The sequence below is a fragment of the Haliaeetus leucocephalus genome, unplaced genomic scaffold, assembly GCF_000737465.1.
Source record: "Haliaeetus leucocephalus isolate CR32 unplaced genomic scaffold, Haliaeetus_leucocephalus-4.0 Scaffold517, whole genome shotgun sequence".
NCBI classification, from domain to species: Eukaryota; Metazoa; Chordata; class Aves; order Accipitriformes; family Accipitridae; genus Haliaeetus; species Haliaeetus leucocephalus.
This window is the reverse complement of record NW_010972953.1, coordinates 3513690-3529087: the sequence shown is the minus strand read 5'-3', so window position 1 is coordinate 3529087 and position 15398 is coordinate 3513690. Positions and strand designations below refer to the sequence as shown.

The 15398-nt window shown below is 37.6% G+C and overlaps 2 protein-coding genes across 7 annotated transcripts in view; one reads left to right on the top strand and one right to left on the bottom strand.

The window, feature by feature from the left end:
• The window catches only part of SRSF10 (serine/arginine-rich splicing factor 10), an 11161-nt gene extending 117 nt beyond the window's left edge, over positions 1–11044 (top strand). Inside the window, exons 1-7 of one of the 6 annotated variants that reach the window (XM_010576093.1) lie at positions 1–95; positions 2220–2324; positions 4098–4201; positions 5906–6068; positions 6358–6411; positions 6583–6684; positions 9821–11044. The exon at positions 1–95 is cut by the window's left edge and continues 99 nt beyond it. In XM_010576093.1, the coding sequence (XP_010574395.1) occupies positions 31–95; positions 2220–2324; positions 4098–4201; positions 5906–6068; positions 6358–6411; positions 6583–6684; positions 9821–9839 (612 nt within the window). In that variant the 5' untranslated portion in view covers positions 1–30 and the 3' untranslated portion in view covers positions 9840–11044. Of the gene's footprint in view, positions 96–2219; positions 2325–4097; positions 4202–5905; positions 6069–6357; positions 6412–6582 lie in introns of all 6 variants that reach the window. The other 5 variants (XM_010576094.1, XM_010576096.1, XM_010576090.1 and 2 more) reach the window with 5 other exon arrangements.
• Positions 11045–12276: 1232 nt separating this feature from the next.
• On the bottom strand, positions 12277–14907 carry PNRC2 (proline-rich nuclear receptor coactivator 2). Its single transcript, XM_010576089.1, has 2 exons — positions 14705–14907; positions 12277–13929 (listed from the first exon to the last, which is right to left on the bottom strand). Exon 2 carries the CDS (start codon positions 13909–13911, stop codon positions 13489–13491), a length of 423 nt encoding a protein of 140 aa, XP_010574391.1. The 5' UTR covers positions 13912–13929; positions 14705–14907; the 3' UTR covers positions 12277–13488.
• Between the last annotated feature and the right edge of the window lie 491 nt (positions 14908–15398).

The window sequence follows — 15398 nt, the reverse complement described above, 5'->3', positions numbered from 1 at the left end:
CCCCCCGCCCCCGCAGCCGCCACCGCCGCCATGTCCCGCTACCTGCGTCCCCCTAACACCTCGCTCTTCGTGCGGAACGTGGCCGACGACACCCGGTGAGTGGGGGCGGGCGCCAGCGGGGCGCGGGGGCTGCGCAGGCTTTGGCGGGCTCGCTAGGCCGCGCGGGCGGCTGCCGCCGGAGGGGCGCCGGGGCCCTCCCGCAGCCGGGGAGGGCGAGAGGCCGGCCCGCTGCCTTCTTCTGCTTTACCTTTCTCCCTGCCTTGCCTTCCGCGCCCTTCTCCATTTTCCTCTGCCTCCTCGCCATGCTGCTCTATTTCCCTCCTCTCCACGAGGATCGGTTTCAAAACAACGTCCAGAAAAGAACAAAGCTGGGCCGGAAGAAAGTGAAACTCTCGTACCCGCGTTTGAGCTTGTCCAGCGGGAGAGCGAGGCGGGATTTGCCTGCCCGTTTCAGGGATAGCCGCCTGTGCCCCTTAGCGATGCTCGGCAGCCGCTGGAGTTTTGAATGCTCTTCTGAAATACAGCGATTGTTGCTAGAAGGGAGAGAACTGCGCGTTTGCTGTGGGTGTCCGCAAAATTCGTGGCGTAGTTGGTTCCGTTAGTATGGTAATTGCTGCCAGTTCAGGTGGAATGTTATTGCATTAATTGTTATGTACCGTGTCCTCTTACGACACTCGGTATGGGGGGGAACCATGCTTTTTCTCTGTAATAATTGTATTGCAGCAAAAATCCATGAGGTCTAAATATGTGCAGCCACTTAGTGAAGTAACTTTTCATAGGGAATTAAAAAGTGTGTATTGCACAGGTTTTTGTTTATTGCTTAGATGTTTTTAGTAAGCTGTTAGATTTCTCCATTTCTGTTTTGCAGTTTATCGTGTTCCTTTTGTGTTTGTTATCAGCTGTGAAACATTTGTAGGGCGTATTAGTATAGAATGCATATGTGAGTTGGGGCATTCTTATGCTGTTAATTATTGTATAATTTGTATGGAAGTCCTTGTAAGGTCTAGCTGTATAAAAGGCAAGCACAAGTTTTCAAACTTGCTAACTGGCTGCCTGGACAGCTTGCACCCAAGTTGTGCAACAAATAACAGTAGTGCGGGCACGATGGAATGGAATGAATTAAGAATTTGATCAAATGCGTAAATAGCTTCAAATTAAACATTTTAAATTTTTTTTGCGTAAACTTTCTTTCCAGTAGTTTATTTTACTATAAGAACAGTCAAAGAGGACTATTATTTCCAAACTTTTTTTGAAATAATGTGGGTCCTATTGAGGCTTTCACCATAAGCTTGTGATTAGGTGGGTGGTACCTTCTTCTTAGAGATGGTTTCATTGTGAGATCTTGATGTTGGTTGTCATAGTCCTCTTCTGCCATCATTGACTATATGCACTGTAGATTCTTTCCCAGCTGATGAGAAAGAGAAATGAATAGTAGTAACTCTTTCATACCGCATAAATAGGTTATTACATCAATCGTTCTCATACAGGTTATTGTCCTCAAATGACACAAAAATACATGTAAAGAAGCTGATGTGATTAAGAAACATCTCTGTTGAGGAGATGGTAATTGTTCCGAGTATAGTTACAGATCCGTTGAACAGTTTTGTGCTCAGCTCTCTAAAGCCAACTCTTTGGGAAAGCTATCCTAAGGGCATGAGTGGTTGCTCACTCAAATTTTGCTCTGTTTGATGTGGTTGTAAGTATTGATTATTCTATGGAAATGAGTCTGTGTGACTGGTTTATTCTCGTACTGTTTATTTGGATCTTACAGTTGATGTTTGCATGTTGCAAAATCGTTGTCAAGAGTTGTGTGAGGTACTTGAATAACAATAATTCTTAGATCCTTCTTTTCGCTTTTTGCCAACCTTTGCTAGTACATCCTGCATTGAATTGACTAATATGTGTCACTTCTGAGTTTACACTTCTATTGTAGGGTTATGCTGAACACTGGTTTCAAAACGCCAGGGTATATCTTAAGCATCCCTAGTCTTGAGTGTTTCAGAAAAGCCTAGTGTGTTGCTCAACAATGAACTGCTCAAACACTGTTTTCCCCAAAAATGTTTTGCTACATTCATCCTCTACCAACTGCTTCCAAAAAGATGGGTACTCATATTGATTGTAGATTTTTAAAAAAAAATAATTATTATTTTTTAATTTGGTGGATGTTTTGTAACACCATAAATAGTGAAAAAACATATAAGATATTTGTGATGTTCTAGGTCTGAAGACTTGCGCCGTGAATTTGGTCGTTATGGGCCTATAGTTGATGTATACGTTCCACTTGACTTCTACACTCGTCGTCCCAGAGGATTTGCTTATGTTCAATATCCTTTCTTCAGATGGCTGATTAGTGAGGGGTGTTGAAGTTTGAAATTCAAGTTTGTGTAAGAGGTAACAAATCTAAATGAAAAAGCAGTTTACTTTTGTGTTGTACCTAATAAGTGTCTTACTTATGTTGTGGTGTTTCATTATTTTTGAAGATTAACTTCTCTCAATTGTTCTTTGCCTTTTTGCAAAACTTAAATCAAGTCCAGTAATATAAAAGCTTGCTTATGTCACTGAAATTAATACTATATGATTTAAATGAAAATTTTTCACTGACTCAAAATTGTCTAGCACGTTTTTATTGTCACTGGTATGTAAGTAAACTTGTGCTTAGCAAACTGTGGCTGGTATTCATTGTTAATTTAACAAATGGAAACTAGAATCACTTGATCAAAATCGGATTGTATAAAAAATGAGGTGAACTTCTTTCTTTAATATTGTCCCCTAATTTACTGTCCTCTGTTGTTGCCTCAGAATGTAAAGCTGTACAGTAATGGCGACCCCAAAGAGAAAGCATGAAAGAACCTTTAGAGTAGAGTTCAACAATTAAGGCAAGTAGACAAGCCAAAGACCTCTTAAGGATCAGGCTTGAAGAGAAGGGAGAGTTTGGGAAAAGAAAAAATAAAGAAAAGCTGGAAGAAGGACAAGCCATAATGGGAGACAAAGCTTCGCTTTATCTACAAAAGGGGGAAAAGGTTGTTTTTCAAAGTAAAAGATAAAGCCATCTGTCATTTTTGGCCAAGCATCTCATGACAAGTCCTTCTGACAAGCACTTAAAGAGTTAAAGGTCAAGATGAAGTTGAATGGTGGCCAAGATTAAAGGAGTCATACCTGATGTATCCTACAGAATAACAGTTTTTCTTCTGTTTGTCATGTAAGCAGTAATTTGATGAATGATTCTGGTTTAGTCCATTGACAAAACCTGTAATATTTCTCTTGTGAGTGCTACTGTAACTGTGGTCTTGAATGAAAGTGCATTCGTTCTTGGTTTATCAAGGTATATATACCTACAACATGATAGTTTATTTTCTGCATAGATGATGCTCATGATGAACTGAGTTGCTACAAGGAGAAAAGCAATTCGTTCCTTCAGGTCAGATAGCTGGAAGAAGGTGTGTGAATTACAGCAGTGGTCAATCTCACAGATTAAAATTTAGTAATGTCTGTGTTACTGAACATCTGACCTGACTAATAGTGTAGGGGGTTTAGTGTATGCTTTTATCTCAGACTGTTGAAGGTCTGTGTACATGTCTGTGGCATTACATAATGTAAACTTTAAATCAGTTGGTGAAAAAAAGGAAAGCTTTATCCAATTCTAAAATTAATAGACATACGTTAATTTTTACTGTTGGTATGCCTAACATAACTTAAGAACTAGGGTTTAATTTTAGTAAAGTCAATGTAGCGGAGAGAACTGAATGACCATTAACAAATGTATTTTGAAAAGGATACCAGGTTTTTTTCCTTGCGTAAGTACAAGTGGGAGAAGAAAAAAGTTAGAGTATCACATAGCAACTGCTTGCTGATGGATAAGTTCATGTTCATATTATGAGATTTTAATTTTATTGCAGGAGTTCTCAGGTAGCTGGTGGTTAATTAAAAAAAAAATTACTAGCATGTACTGTAATGTGACCGAAAGAACTTTTAAAAAAAACAACACCAAAACACCAACACCCCCCCCCGTAAAATTAGAAAATAACTGATGTTTTATTTTATTTTAAATACCAAATCTGTAAACTACTCAAATTCCCAAGTACCTTAACACTCACCACATTTGAAGATGTCCGTGATGCAGAAGATGCTCTCCATAATTTGGATCGAAAGTGGATTTGTGGTCGGCAAATAGAAATCCAGTTTGCACAGGGGGATCGGAAGAGTAAGTGCCTTGCGTGTATTTCGTCAGACTATGATTTTAGCCTTAATGTTTAGTGCCAGGCAATATTACATGTGTTATTAATTGTTGTGATATGTTCTTACTTGTATATAAATAGTATGTGGATGTTTTGCTTCTTATCCAGTAACTATTAATGACTCATTTTAATTAAAAACAGATAGCTAAGTACGATGGTCACTTGCCACAATCTGATTCTTGCTGCTAGATGAAAATTCTTAAGAGCTTTCTGTGCAGCTCTATGTGTTTCTGCAAAGGAAACTTGACTTGAAAATTCTCCCTGTCAAAATGAGTAGCCCAGTTTTAATGTATTGCAATGTTTATGTTGTGTTAAAGCATATTAGTGATTCTGTGTTGACATTTCCCAGTGCAGTCCAGTTTCCAGGATTGAGGTAATGTCTTAATTTTTATTTGGCTGCAGGATAAAAGTGAATTTCAAGGTATCTCAATTCAAGGTGAAACAGAAGTCTCATTTTCTGAACAGATAATTGTAAAGAGAACTTATGTCTTTTAAATCTTACTCGTATGCATATTCTTAATATATATATAGATACCGATAATATAGATAGATAGATACAGATACTATATAAAAATAAAACATGCTGTTGGTAAACCTAACCCATACTTGTTGATCTAAACCAGGACTATAATACTTGCATGCAGCTTGGGAATAAAAGCACCTTAAAGATCTTTCAGTTAAAGCTACCAAAGAAACAACCTAACTGTCTAGGTTTCCCTCAAATGCACACAATTAACTTCTATTGAAGTCAATGGAAATTAGACACTCTGAAGGGCAAGTTTCTGTCCAGCATATAAACATTGGGATTTCTAATAAGTTTCTGAACAAAAATTAACTGAATCTACCTTTAGTGTTGTAAACAGCAGCACTTAAAAGGTAAAAATTGTAGCTGTTTAGTATGGATAGTGTTCATTACAGCATGATGTGTTTAAAATACTTTGAGCATGCTCTTGGGGTTTGAATGAGAATGGGATTTAATACAAAGGAAAGACAGCTGTGCTGGTGAGAGAAAACACAACAGAAGACTAATAAGTTCATTCATTCTTCTTAATTGTTTTAATAACTAAGCCACAGAGTGAATGTGCATTGTTATACTGGTAGGGGGGTACTTTTAGAATCAAACTTCTCTTTGTGTGGCATCCATTGATGCTTCTGTATAAGCTGTCTTTTAATCATTAAAGACGACTCAGGATCAGGTGTAATGCGTGGTGCTGTGTAATCAAGAAAATGGGTGTTTAATTCCCTGTTAGCTTTCACTCTTTGGGTAAATCCAGGAATGTTAGAATGTTTCAGTCATGGGTTTGGCCTGTCACACCAGTTTCCAGGTGGCCTGCAATCACCTTAGCCAGTTTTGTGTTCTGGTTTTATGGAACATTAGTATTTTCTTACTGTTTTCTGGTTTGGTTGGTTTTTTGTTATGTTTTGGGTTGTTTTTTTTTTCCTAGATTTGTAATGCCTATAAGGCTGCATTAATTTTTGTCCAGTGGTTAAAGCAGCAAAAAGCAAATGGCATACAGCAGTCTCTCATCTGTCCTTTTCATAAACATCTCTGCTAGAATCAGGAATTTGGCTTTCTGCTAAATACCAAATATATGGATTAGTAGTGTCACTAAAGGGAAGGCAGAGCATCTTTTTTAACTTAACATGTTAAATACTGCTATTTTTTACAGCACCAAATCAAATGAAAGCCAAGGAAGGGAGAAACCTATACAGTTCTTCTCGTTACGATGACTATGACAGATATAGGCGATCTAGAAGTCGGAGTTACGAAAGGAGACGGTCTAGAAGTCGTTCTTTTGATTACAGCTATAGAAGATCGTATAGTCCCAGAAAGTAAGTGTAGTGTGTATTTGGCTTCAACTGCACGGCAGTCTGTTGGAGGAGAAATACCACATTGACTATTTAATTGTTAAAATTTTGAATAATCTTTTTCTATTGTGGGAGTAACTTGTGGGAGTTACCTTGCATGCTACATCAAATCAGAAATATTGAATGAAATGATTCTGTGCTTCTTTGAAGAATAATTACAAGCAAATGCACAGCTTGAAAAATAATTTATTAAGCATTTGTATACATACATGAGTATTTGTCACCGTTTACTTTTTCTGATGTACCTTTCTAGCAGTAGACCTACTGGAAGACCTCGTCGTAGCAGAAGCCATTCGGACAATGATAGGTAAAACACTTTTTACACCCTTTAAATTGAAAACTAGATCACTGTATTCCTTTAACTATAGGTTTAAAAAAAGTTTCTCCTGCAAAAAACGGTAAACAATTTTTAATGTACTAGATGTCTAAGAATAGTGTTTTTACATTCAAATCTCCTCTCTCCCCTTTATTCTGATAGGTTCAAACACCGCAATCGATCTTTTTCAAGATCTAAGTCCAATTCAAGATCACGATCCAAGTCACAGCCCAAGAAAGAAATGAAGGCTAAATCACGGTCTAGGTCTGCATCTCACACCAAATCTAGAGGCACCTCTAAAACAGATTCTAAAACACACTATAAGTCCAGCTCAAGATATGAAAAGGAGTCGAGAAAAAAAGAACCCGCTAGATCCAAATCACAGTCAAGATCACATTCTAGATCTAGGTCAAAATCCAGATCAAGGTCATGGACTAGTCCCAAGTCCAGTGGCCACTAACAGTGTATCCATGTTGTTTTTAGGCATGTAAGATTCATTTACACACAGTTCAGTTTACTTAAATTATCAGGAATATGATGTTGCAACAGTGCTAAAAAATATTTTCTTTGTCAGTTTTCCCTGTAGCCGACAATGGTTAAAATTAAAACAGTGTTGAGAAGCCACTGAGAGAGAGCGAGAGAGAGAGAGAGTGTCCATTTGGTTAAATGTCATGGGCAGCTACTGATTTGGTTGTGGTGTCTCTATGTATATTTTTGTAAAGAGTTGCATTTTTAATGCTTAGATATTGGTGATGACTTGATTGATCGTAACTTGCAACATTGTCCTATTAAAAATGTCATACCCGTAGAGAAATTGGTACCAGTTTGTGCTGAACAGTTAAACCAACTGTTTAACTTGTTCTTTAATGCTAAACTTTGTGATATAAACAGAGAACTGGACAGCTGTAGTGCAACACTGACTGCTGTGAAATGCAGACTGGCAATTTTATGTTTCCATTGTTCAAAGGCAGGCTTCTGTGTTCTCCATGCCCACTGACACAAGTAGGTTGGTAACTGGAGCTCTATGGAGAGATATATTTGAGATTTCTCTTTAACCCTGCCATCTGGAGAGATGGTACTAACATTGCATGTACTACATGGGGAGAGAGTTGGTCTTGGAAGCTCATTCAGAGATTGTGCAGTGTCGTGACTTGTCAGGATAGAGGCTTCACTGCTTTTGACCTGGCTGCTAGTACTAAATGTGTGAGGGGGGGGGGGGGACCCCCCTTGAAATGGAAAATTAAATTCAGATTTCAACAAATGGCAGAGCAACTAAATATTAGGTTGTGTGTATATTTTATGCAGTTTTTGTATCTATTCTAAATTTTAGTGAGCAGTTAACCATAAAATTGCTTAGTTTTCCTGCTGTTAGATACAAGTAGATTGTTTCAAGTTGTGTGTGTACAGTATATAAGAACTAAACTTTTATGCCAATGACTCCTGTGGTTAGTTGGTGTATTCATAGGTATAAAACTGTAGCCATCTCTCTTCCTGAATAACAAAGGCTTGCTTTTACACATCAAAAAAGTATTTGGTCAAGCAAGTCTGAATCACTTCTTCCTCAGAATGGATAGTGGTTTGGTTACAAGATTTCATTTTACTTAAGAACAAATGTTTGAAGTTGGGTATGAACAAGAGCTGCATCTCTAGCTATTTAGTTTATCACTAATACAGTATATTTAGTAAATTGAATGTGAAAAATAACAAAACCAGTGTGTAATCTTACCAGTATTTCTCTAGAAGGCAAGATACTTTGTTATGAAAATGGCTTTTGGCATTGTTTTTTCCATTTACCTTCAAAAGCCAGCATCAAACACCTAGTGTTCCTTGTTGTCATGTAGTAGCATATAAAGACATTGATTTCAAAAAGTTCCTTTTTAGAGAAATGTTTTAGGTTTTGGTTTTAGTGTTTTCAGCAGGGCCTTTAAAGAAATGCAGATGGCTTTTAAATATTGGCAGTGGAACGTGCTTAGGGGGTTGATCCTAGAATCTTTGTACATTTGATAGTATTTCTAACTTTTTCTTTACTGTTTGCAGTTAATGTTCATGTTCTGCTATGCAATCATTTATATGCACGTTCCTTTAATTTTGTAGACTTTCCTGGATGTATAGTTTAAAAACAGCAAAAAGTCTATTTAAAACTGTAGCAGTAGCGTGCAGCTCTAGCAGAGGAAAGTTGTGGGATTAAACTTTGTATTTCCTTTCTTATAGAGGCTTCTAAAAAGGTATTTTTATATGTTCTTTTTAACAAATATTGTGTACTACCTTTAAAACATCAATGTTTTGATCAAAATAACTAAAGACCCAGCTTATTTTCTGCTTGCTGTAAATTTAGCAAACATGCTGTAATAAAAAAATGAAGGAAATACTGATCCACTGGAATTATTGTAGCTTTAGAATTTGACTCCAGAGCATGGTTAGGAGTTAGAGCTATGCATCCCTTATGGAGTAAAATCCTTACTATGGTATTTCAGTAAAGTCAGGAATTTATCGTTTAATGTCTGAATAAATATCATTTCACATTTTTAAAGGGGTACTAGACAAAATGAGAATGATAAGCATATGTTTTAGTCTAATATATTGAAATTTCTTTTCCATTAACTTTCATTATTGCTGGATGGACTGCCCTATGGTTATAATTCAGATATTATTAGTCAGGTAATGAACTACTTAAAATCAACAATTGAAGATTCATATAGAACCAAATTTCTAGTATCACCTTATCGATTTATATTTGCCATATCAAAAATTGCGCCAGCAGTGGTTCTCTGGAAGGTGGTAAAACTTTGCTGATGACGATTAGAAATCAAGCTGCCTCCTGGCACTTTTGGTATATACGACTGGTTCTTCTTATGCCACTGAAGGAAAACAACTCTGAAAAGCACTTAATTGCTTTGATAAACCCACCCTTAAACTTTGTTAGATGAGCTGTGATTATCTTGTAGCTTTCTGCTTGTAACAGCAGAAAACCCCACCCTTTTCAGCTTGCTTAAATGAGTATAGTCTTCATGACTATAGGAAGGATAGGAAGTAGGACTAAAATCCTACTTAAAAGTGGTCCACCTGACTATGGCATGGGAAAGTGTGGTTATGTTTTTGTCAGCAACCTGTAAGGAAAGGAATTGCTGTAATTAATGTTCACGTTAGTCCAGCCAGAATTACAGCTGGATCAGTGGGGAGGAGGGAGGAGAACATCTTTGTGTCCAGGCTGAGGTTCTAATTTGAGACTGCAGAGTAACAGTAACTGTACCTTAACGATATTGTCAGCATGTCCTTATATTGTGTGCCTCAACATTGATGTATAGCACAGTTTAAATTTTTTTTTTGTTTTGAAAATCCAATTCATTGCAAGTATAATGTAGTATCTGACAGTTCTGATGGTTCTTTCTTTCTCTCCCAGAGGTAGGACTAAACTTTGACTTGACTTGTGTATATGAACAAGCCAGAAAAGCCGAACACAAACCCACGATGTTTCAAGAGTGCATGAATAAAGATGTTGTCCTAGTTCTTGCTCCCATGGAAAAATTGTGAAGAAGCTGTTCTGTGGGCCTTTCAGTTGGGGACGAGTTAGCAGGATGTGGCCAAAAGGGCAGGGAATGTTTATGCATTCATGCAAGTCAAGCCACAGCCCATCTAGATAACATCTCCCTTCCTTGATGCAGGTGTCCTACTCCTGCTCTAAAAAAAGCAGTAGCCTGTCTTGTGCAAGCTACCTGCAGGTTATGCACAGCTGGAATGCAAGAACATATGCAGGCTACAAAAGATTATGTATAGGCATCTTTCTTTTGGAGTCTCAAGAACGGTGGGAATTATGTTTTTCTGTGGTAAACTAGATTTTGTCATTCCTGCAAAATTTGTAGAATTGAAGTAGTATGTAAAAATTCTGCTGAAAGTAATGGCTGTGCTCCAAAATATCTGCAGCGTATTGATTTATCTCAGCAGTAATAGAAGGCTCTATTGGAACTTCTTTTTCACCAAAAGTCCATGCACCCAACTGATAATTAAAAATCTTAAATTTAGTTGTTAAGTAGCTGGGTGTTTAAATTAGGGACTATGATAGACTGGTCTCTGAAAGCTAAATGTTATCCTTTCTATGTCTTTTAAAGATGTTTAAATGTACAGTATAATGGCTTTATTCAAAGTGGAAATTTTCAATTTAAATGTTATTTTGAGCTCTCTTCTTGGAAAGAGCTTTCTTTTTTTTTCTTACTGTTTAGTCTGGGGTAACAGCTTGAAATATGTTCAGAGAAGGGTAATTGGATTGATATACATTGCAGCACTGCTACTTGATTTTTTGGCAGGGATGTTGCAGATTAACATTTTGAAGTACAAAGGGATAAATTTACACATTTTTAGGACATAATCACCCATTAATAATTGCTGGTTTTCTCCATTTATCTTGTAACTTGCTTAAAAAGTCTGTAGTCCATTGCTATAATATTTGTCTAAAGATGCTCTTACTGATGAGACTATTATAGGAAGGGAAGACTATGTACCCTGTAGTGTGTTTGATCAAAAGATGCTAATGTTTTATTCATACACATCCTTTCTTCTTGAGTTTTGTGTTCCATCTGTGCAAATAACCCTGTGAATTGGGAATAAAATGTACAAGTTTTGACTATAACTTGAGAGCACCTTCTGACTTAATTAATACAGCTGTAGTCTGTTGGAGATTTGATCACTGAGCACTGAATACCTGAGTAAGTTCCCTGTAGCCCAGAGCACTGAGCCAGCGACCCATCGTCAGAGGTAGCAGAGCCTGATCACGACTGTACCCGTCTAAGCTTAAGCTGCATCTACTCAGGCTAGTGTGTCTCACTTTCCTGGGCAGAGCCCACCAGCCCCTTAGCAGGTGCTGTTTTGTTTTTTGAGTAACATTAGTGTTTAATTTTCCAGCCTTGTGTTCACAGATCACAGGCAAGGCACAAATGAGAGGGTGGTAGTTCAAGAAACCTCTTTTCGTTGTGAAGCAATTTCCAGCTTGTTCTAACACTCGGCCTGCAGAGGCATACAGAACCTGTGCCTGGGGCTCCCAGGTTACCGATTCTACCAGGTAAAGATAACTGTGAAGAGTTTCTTGCCAGTTAAGGATAGGAAAGGGGGCATTTAAATACATTAATTGGTATTCTGAAGTGTCAGAGCTTTATAAAACTCCTTGAGCTGCCAAAATTATGTAATCCCACTTTTTCCATTACCATCTTAAAATACATAGATGCTTCTAGGGGGTGAAAAGTTTATTTTATTTAAATTTTTGTTGTTGCCAATTTGTACATATACTATTAGTAATTGACAATTTGAAGTCGAGTATACACAATTGTAACTGGGATAACAGCTCATACACTGGTGAAGGTCCAGGTCACAAAGATACAAGTTTAAAGACTGCCAATTCCATCTTATTTGGAGCAATAGATTTGTAAACATTCAACCAGCTGCCAATGCATTTTGAATGTACAGAAAGACATCTCAAAGAACATTTCACAATCTGCAAAACTCCCTTTCAAGTTAAAGCACTTTTTTAGTAATTACTGTATTTTGAAATAACCTTGGAGTCTGTTACCACAGTTCAGTTGTTTCTATTACAGGATCAACTGAATTGTGATAGCATTGAAAGCTGTGTGCTGGCAACTGCCCCTGTCCCAGTTCTGAAGTTGACATATTCTAGCAAATACTGGGCCAAAGTTATGTTGTAGCATTGATGCATTTTAGAAACAGAAAACTCTTACTTCAGTTTTATCAAACACCCAAACTCAGGCATTTGCATTTCTTGTGAAACACCCAATTTGATTTTGAACACCTTAGTGTTTTTTTCATCATTTAATACATACCTCTCCTATACATTCAGAACATGAGTATCTCAAACTTGAGCAGCTTTTTTTTTATTTTTTTTTGTTTTATTAAAAATTCTAAATAAGCTTCTTTTGCACTGAGTTTACTTTAAAAATGAGCTCACAACCAAGTAAAACGTGCATATTCACTGTATGTTAAGTGCAAGGGCACAGCCACAAATGTCTTTCATTTTTTTTAAACAAAATATCTTTTTTTATATCATGCCATGTACTCAACATGGTCATCTTACATTCAGCAGTTTTGTACTAAAAATACTTCTGTGCAGGAAAGCCCAGCATAAATTTACATATGCTACAAAGTTTTACATTTTATTTACATGGCTCTGTCTTCCCTATGAAAACATTTTAATACCTGCCACAAGCTACTGTAACTTAAAACAATATTACAGGGTAACCAATTTAAGACCAGTCTAACTAACTATTCCACCTGTTTCACAATTTTAAAAATGGGTATAAAAATGTATTTTAGAACTCAACAGTGCAATCAGAATACAAAGGATTTTTTACAGGTTTTTTGGCAGTCATCTGGCAATACAATGTCATTAGTTGGCACAGTCTGACTTGAAGTATTACTAGAGCTGGAGAGGCAATTACAGATTTGCTTGATGTGTTCTTCCATCTTTTCAAGAACATGCACCAGTATGTTTCCTAGATCTCAATTTTAGTCACAGGCTTGAAATGCTTGTCCTCCAATTCAAGAGTGCCAAACAAAGCTCACAGGTATGAACAAGAATAATCTGTGATTTACCTAGTGCCTAGGTGGAGGTCTGCTCTGCAGAGTTTTTATTTACCTAGCAAATTTTACGCAAGTTTGCAAAGCAGCAAAGTACCTGACTAAAGCTTTCAGTGCATCTTTTTCCAGTTAATGCTGCATTAAGTTAGGTAGAAGCTGGTTTTCTGATACCATACCAAAGAGTAGTCACAATTCCAATTTTGGGAGACAGTCCCATTTACACTTACAATAAATGGTGACTGTTCAGGATTTGATTAGATTGGATATAGAGAAAATACCTATTTCACAGTGAAGTGAACACAGCCCACAAGTTTTGAGGTAAAACATTAGGGGACTGTAAACTTCCACCCCCTTCTCTTCCAAGTGACTAACTACATGCAGCAAGAACATCTATTTCTGTATGCCTGTGCATCTGGAGTTAGGAATAAAAATTCTCAAATTCGAAACCCTGTAAATTTAAATAACTTTAAAAATATGAAGAGTTACATCTCAAGCCTGGACTTTAAGTAATGTTTTAAGCTGAAATGTCATTATTTCTTTATCAGAAGGTTTAAAAGAAACAGGTACCCAGTGGCTTGGTGGCTTAGGAAGAACACTTGGTGAGGGTGGCTCACTAAATTTTGCTCCAGCATAGTTCTGATTGGTTTGAGGTGTGAAAAACAGATTGCGATTTGATAAAGTAGGACTCCAATTTTGATTATTGGGGAAATGAACATTGTTCTTTCCCCCTTTTTGCATGGCCTGCCATGCACCAGATGATGAGTTGCATCCATGTCCTCTTTCTTTCTTCATATAGGTCTTCATCTGTGAATTCTGGTCTTTATTCTTCTGCCTGTTATTAAGTTGTTGATGGTTCTTGGTGGTATTTCTAGACTGGGGAACTGGAATGTTGAATCTTTCTCCACCACCCATCTTCAACTTAAACGTCACCTGTAAAAACGGGAAAAAGGCAGTAGAGTTTGCATTACAGCTTTTTTTAAAAAAAAAACAAACAAAAAAACCCCACAAATATTTTAGAGAGTTTTTAGATTCTAAGCAAGGGGACTGAAATCAATCTAACCAAAACTTGTATCAATTGAAAGTAGTGGGTTTTCTCCTTCACTGGACACCAATAATACCTAAAACTTAGCTGGCACACTCATGAGAACTGAATTATAATACAGCGAATCTTCCAAGCAGGAGATTACCGACTCTACAGTGGCTTAACAGTTCTGCTGCTGATGGCTGAGCAGCACGTCGTATACCAGTCCATCCTTCAGGAACTGTACCCGGGTCCCCTTATCAACAGTCACAGCTTTGTCTACCTAGTTATGAAAACGCTGGTCCACCAGGCAGCCCAACTACTAAATATGCCACTTCTTTTCTCCTCAGCAAAAGGTGTTACTGGAAGAATGTGAAAGGCATGTTGCTCACCAAATACAGTGCCAAATTTAAGATGTTAGTATTTAATCCTGAAGACATTTAAACCAAGCTTGTTACGCCTAACTATCTGGGCAAAGTTTGCACTGATAAAGCCACTCCCCAGTCTTTCTGGTAAGTCCTAGAATTACTCCGATAAACCCCAAATGAACTGAAAACAACCTCAAATGGGAAACAGCCATTTGTAGGAACTTCCAAAGCAGCCAGCCAGATACTATCACACAGTACTTGGCACCTTCATGCTGACTCTCCTACAGTATATTATTCTTCTCCCACCCCCATTTACCTTTCAGTTGTCTTCTCAGATTCCACACTCTCCAACTCCTGCCCCCTTTCTTGCTTCCAAGCCTGAAAGAGTAGGTGCTGCCTTTTGCTGGACTCCTTCCTTTGGCTAGGAATAGAAGTTTTCATGGGCTGATCTGCTGTATTCAGCCAGGTAGCCGAGCCCAACATCGGATTCTCGGCACAGAAGCTCCAAGGGAGAAGTCCCAACTGCATAAATGAGAATGAAGTTCGAATTCAGGTTAAGGAAACAATTGTTTCTTTTCAGATTTGGAAACAAAAAAAGCTGAAATAATTCAGACAATTCATAGTCAGTTGTGTCTCTTATTTGTTAAAGATAACAATACACTCCAACTTAAAAAAAAAAACAACACAAAAAAACCCACAACCAAAAGACACGGTAGTATTCATCTTACATAAACTTCCATTGTTATACTTGATATTTCAAAAAGAATAGCATTTTTATCATGCTCTCTCTATATATAGTCTTAATAAGCATTTTAATAGGCAGGCAAGAACCTCATCTTTTTTTTTAATAGGTAAAAAAAAGTCAAACACAACGGAAAACACTTTGGGATGAACTCTTAGGGAATTAGCGCTTCAATGCGTCACTCCTGAGTACAAAGAAACCCTCCCTGAAAACTACCCCTTGAGAACTCACCCGCCTAACTCTGTGGCACCAGAACAGCAAAGCACCA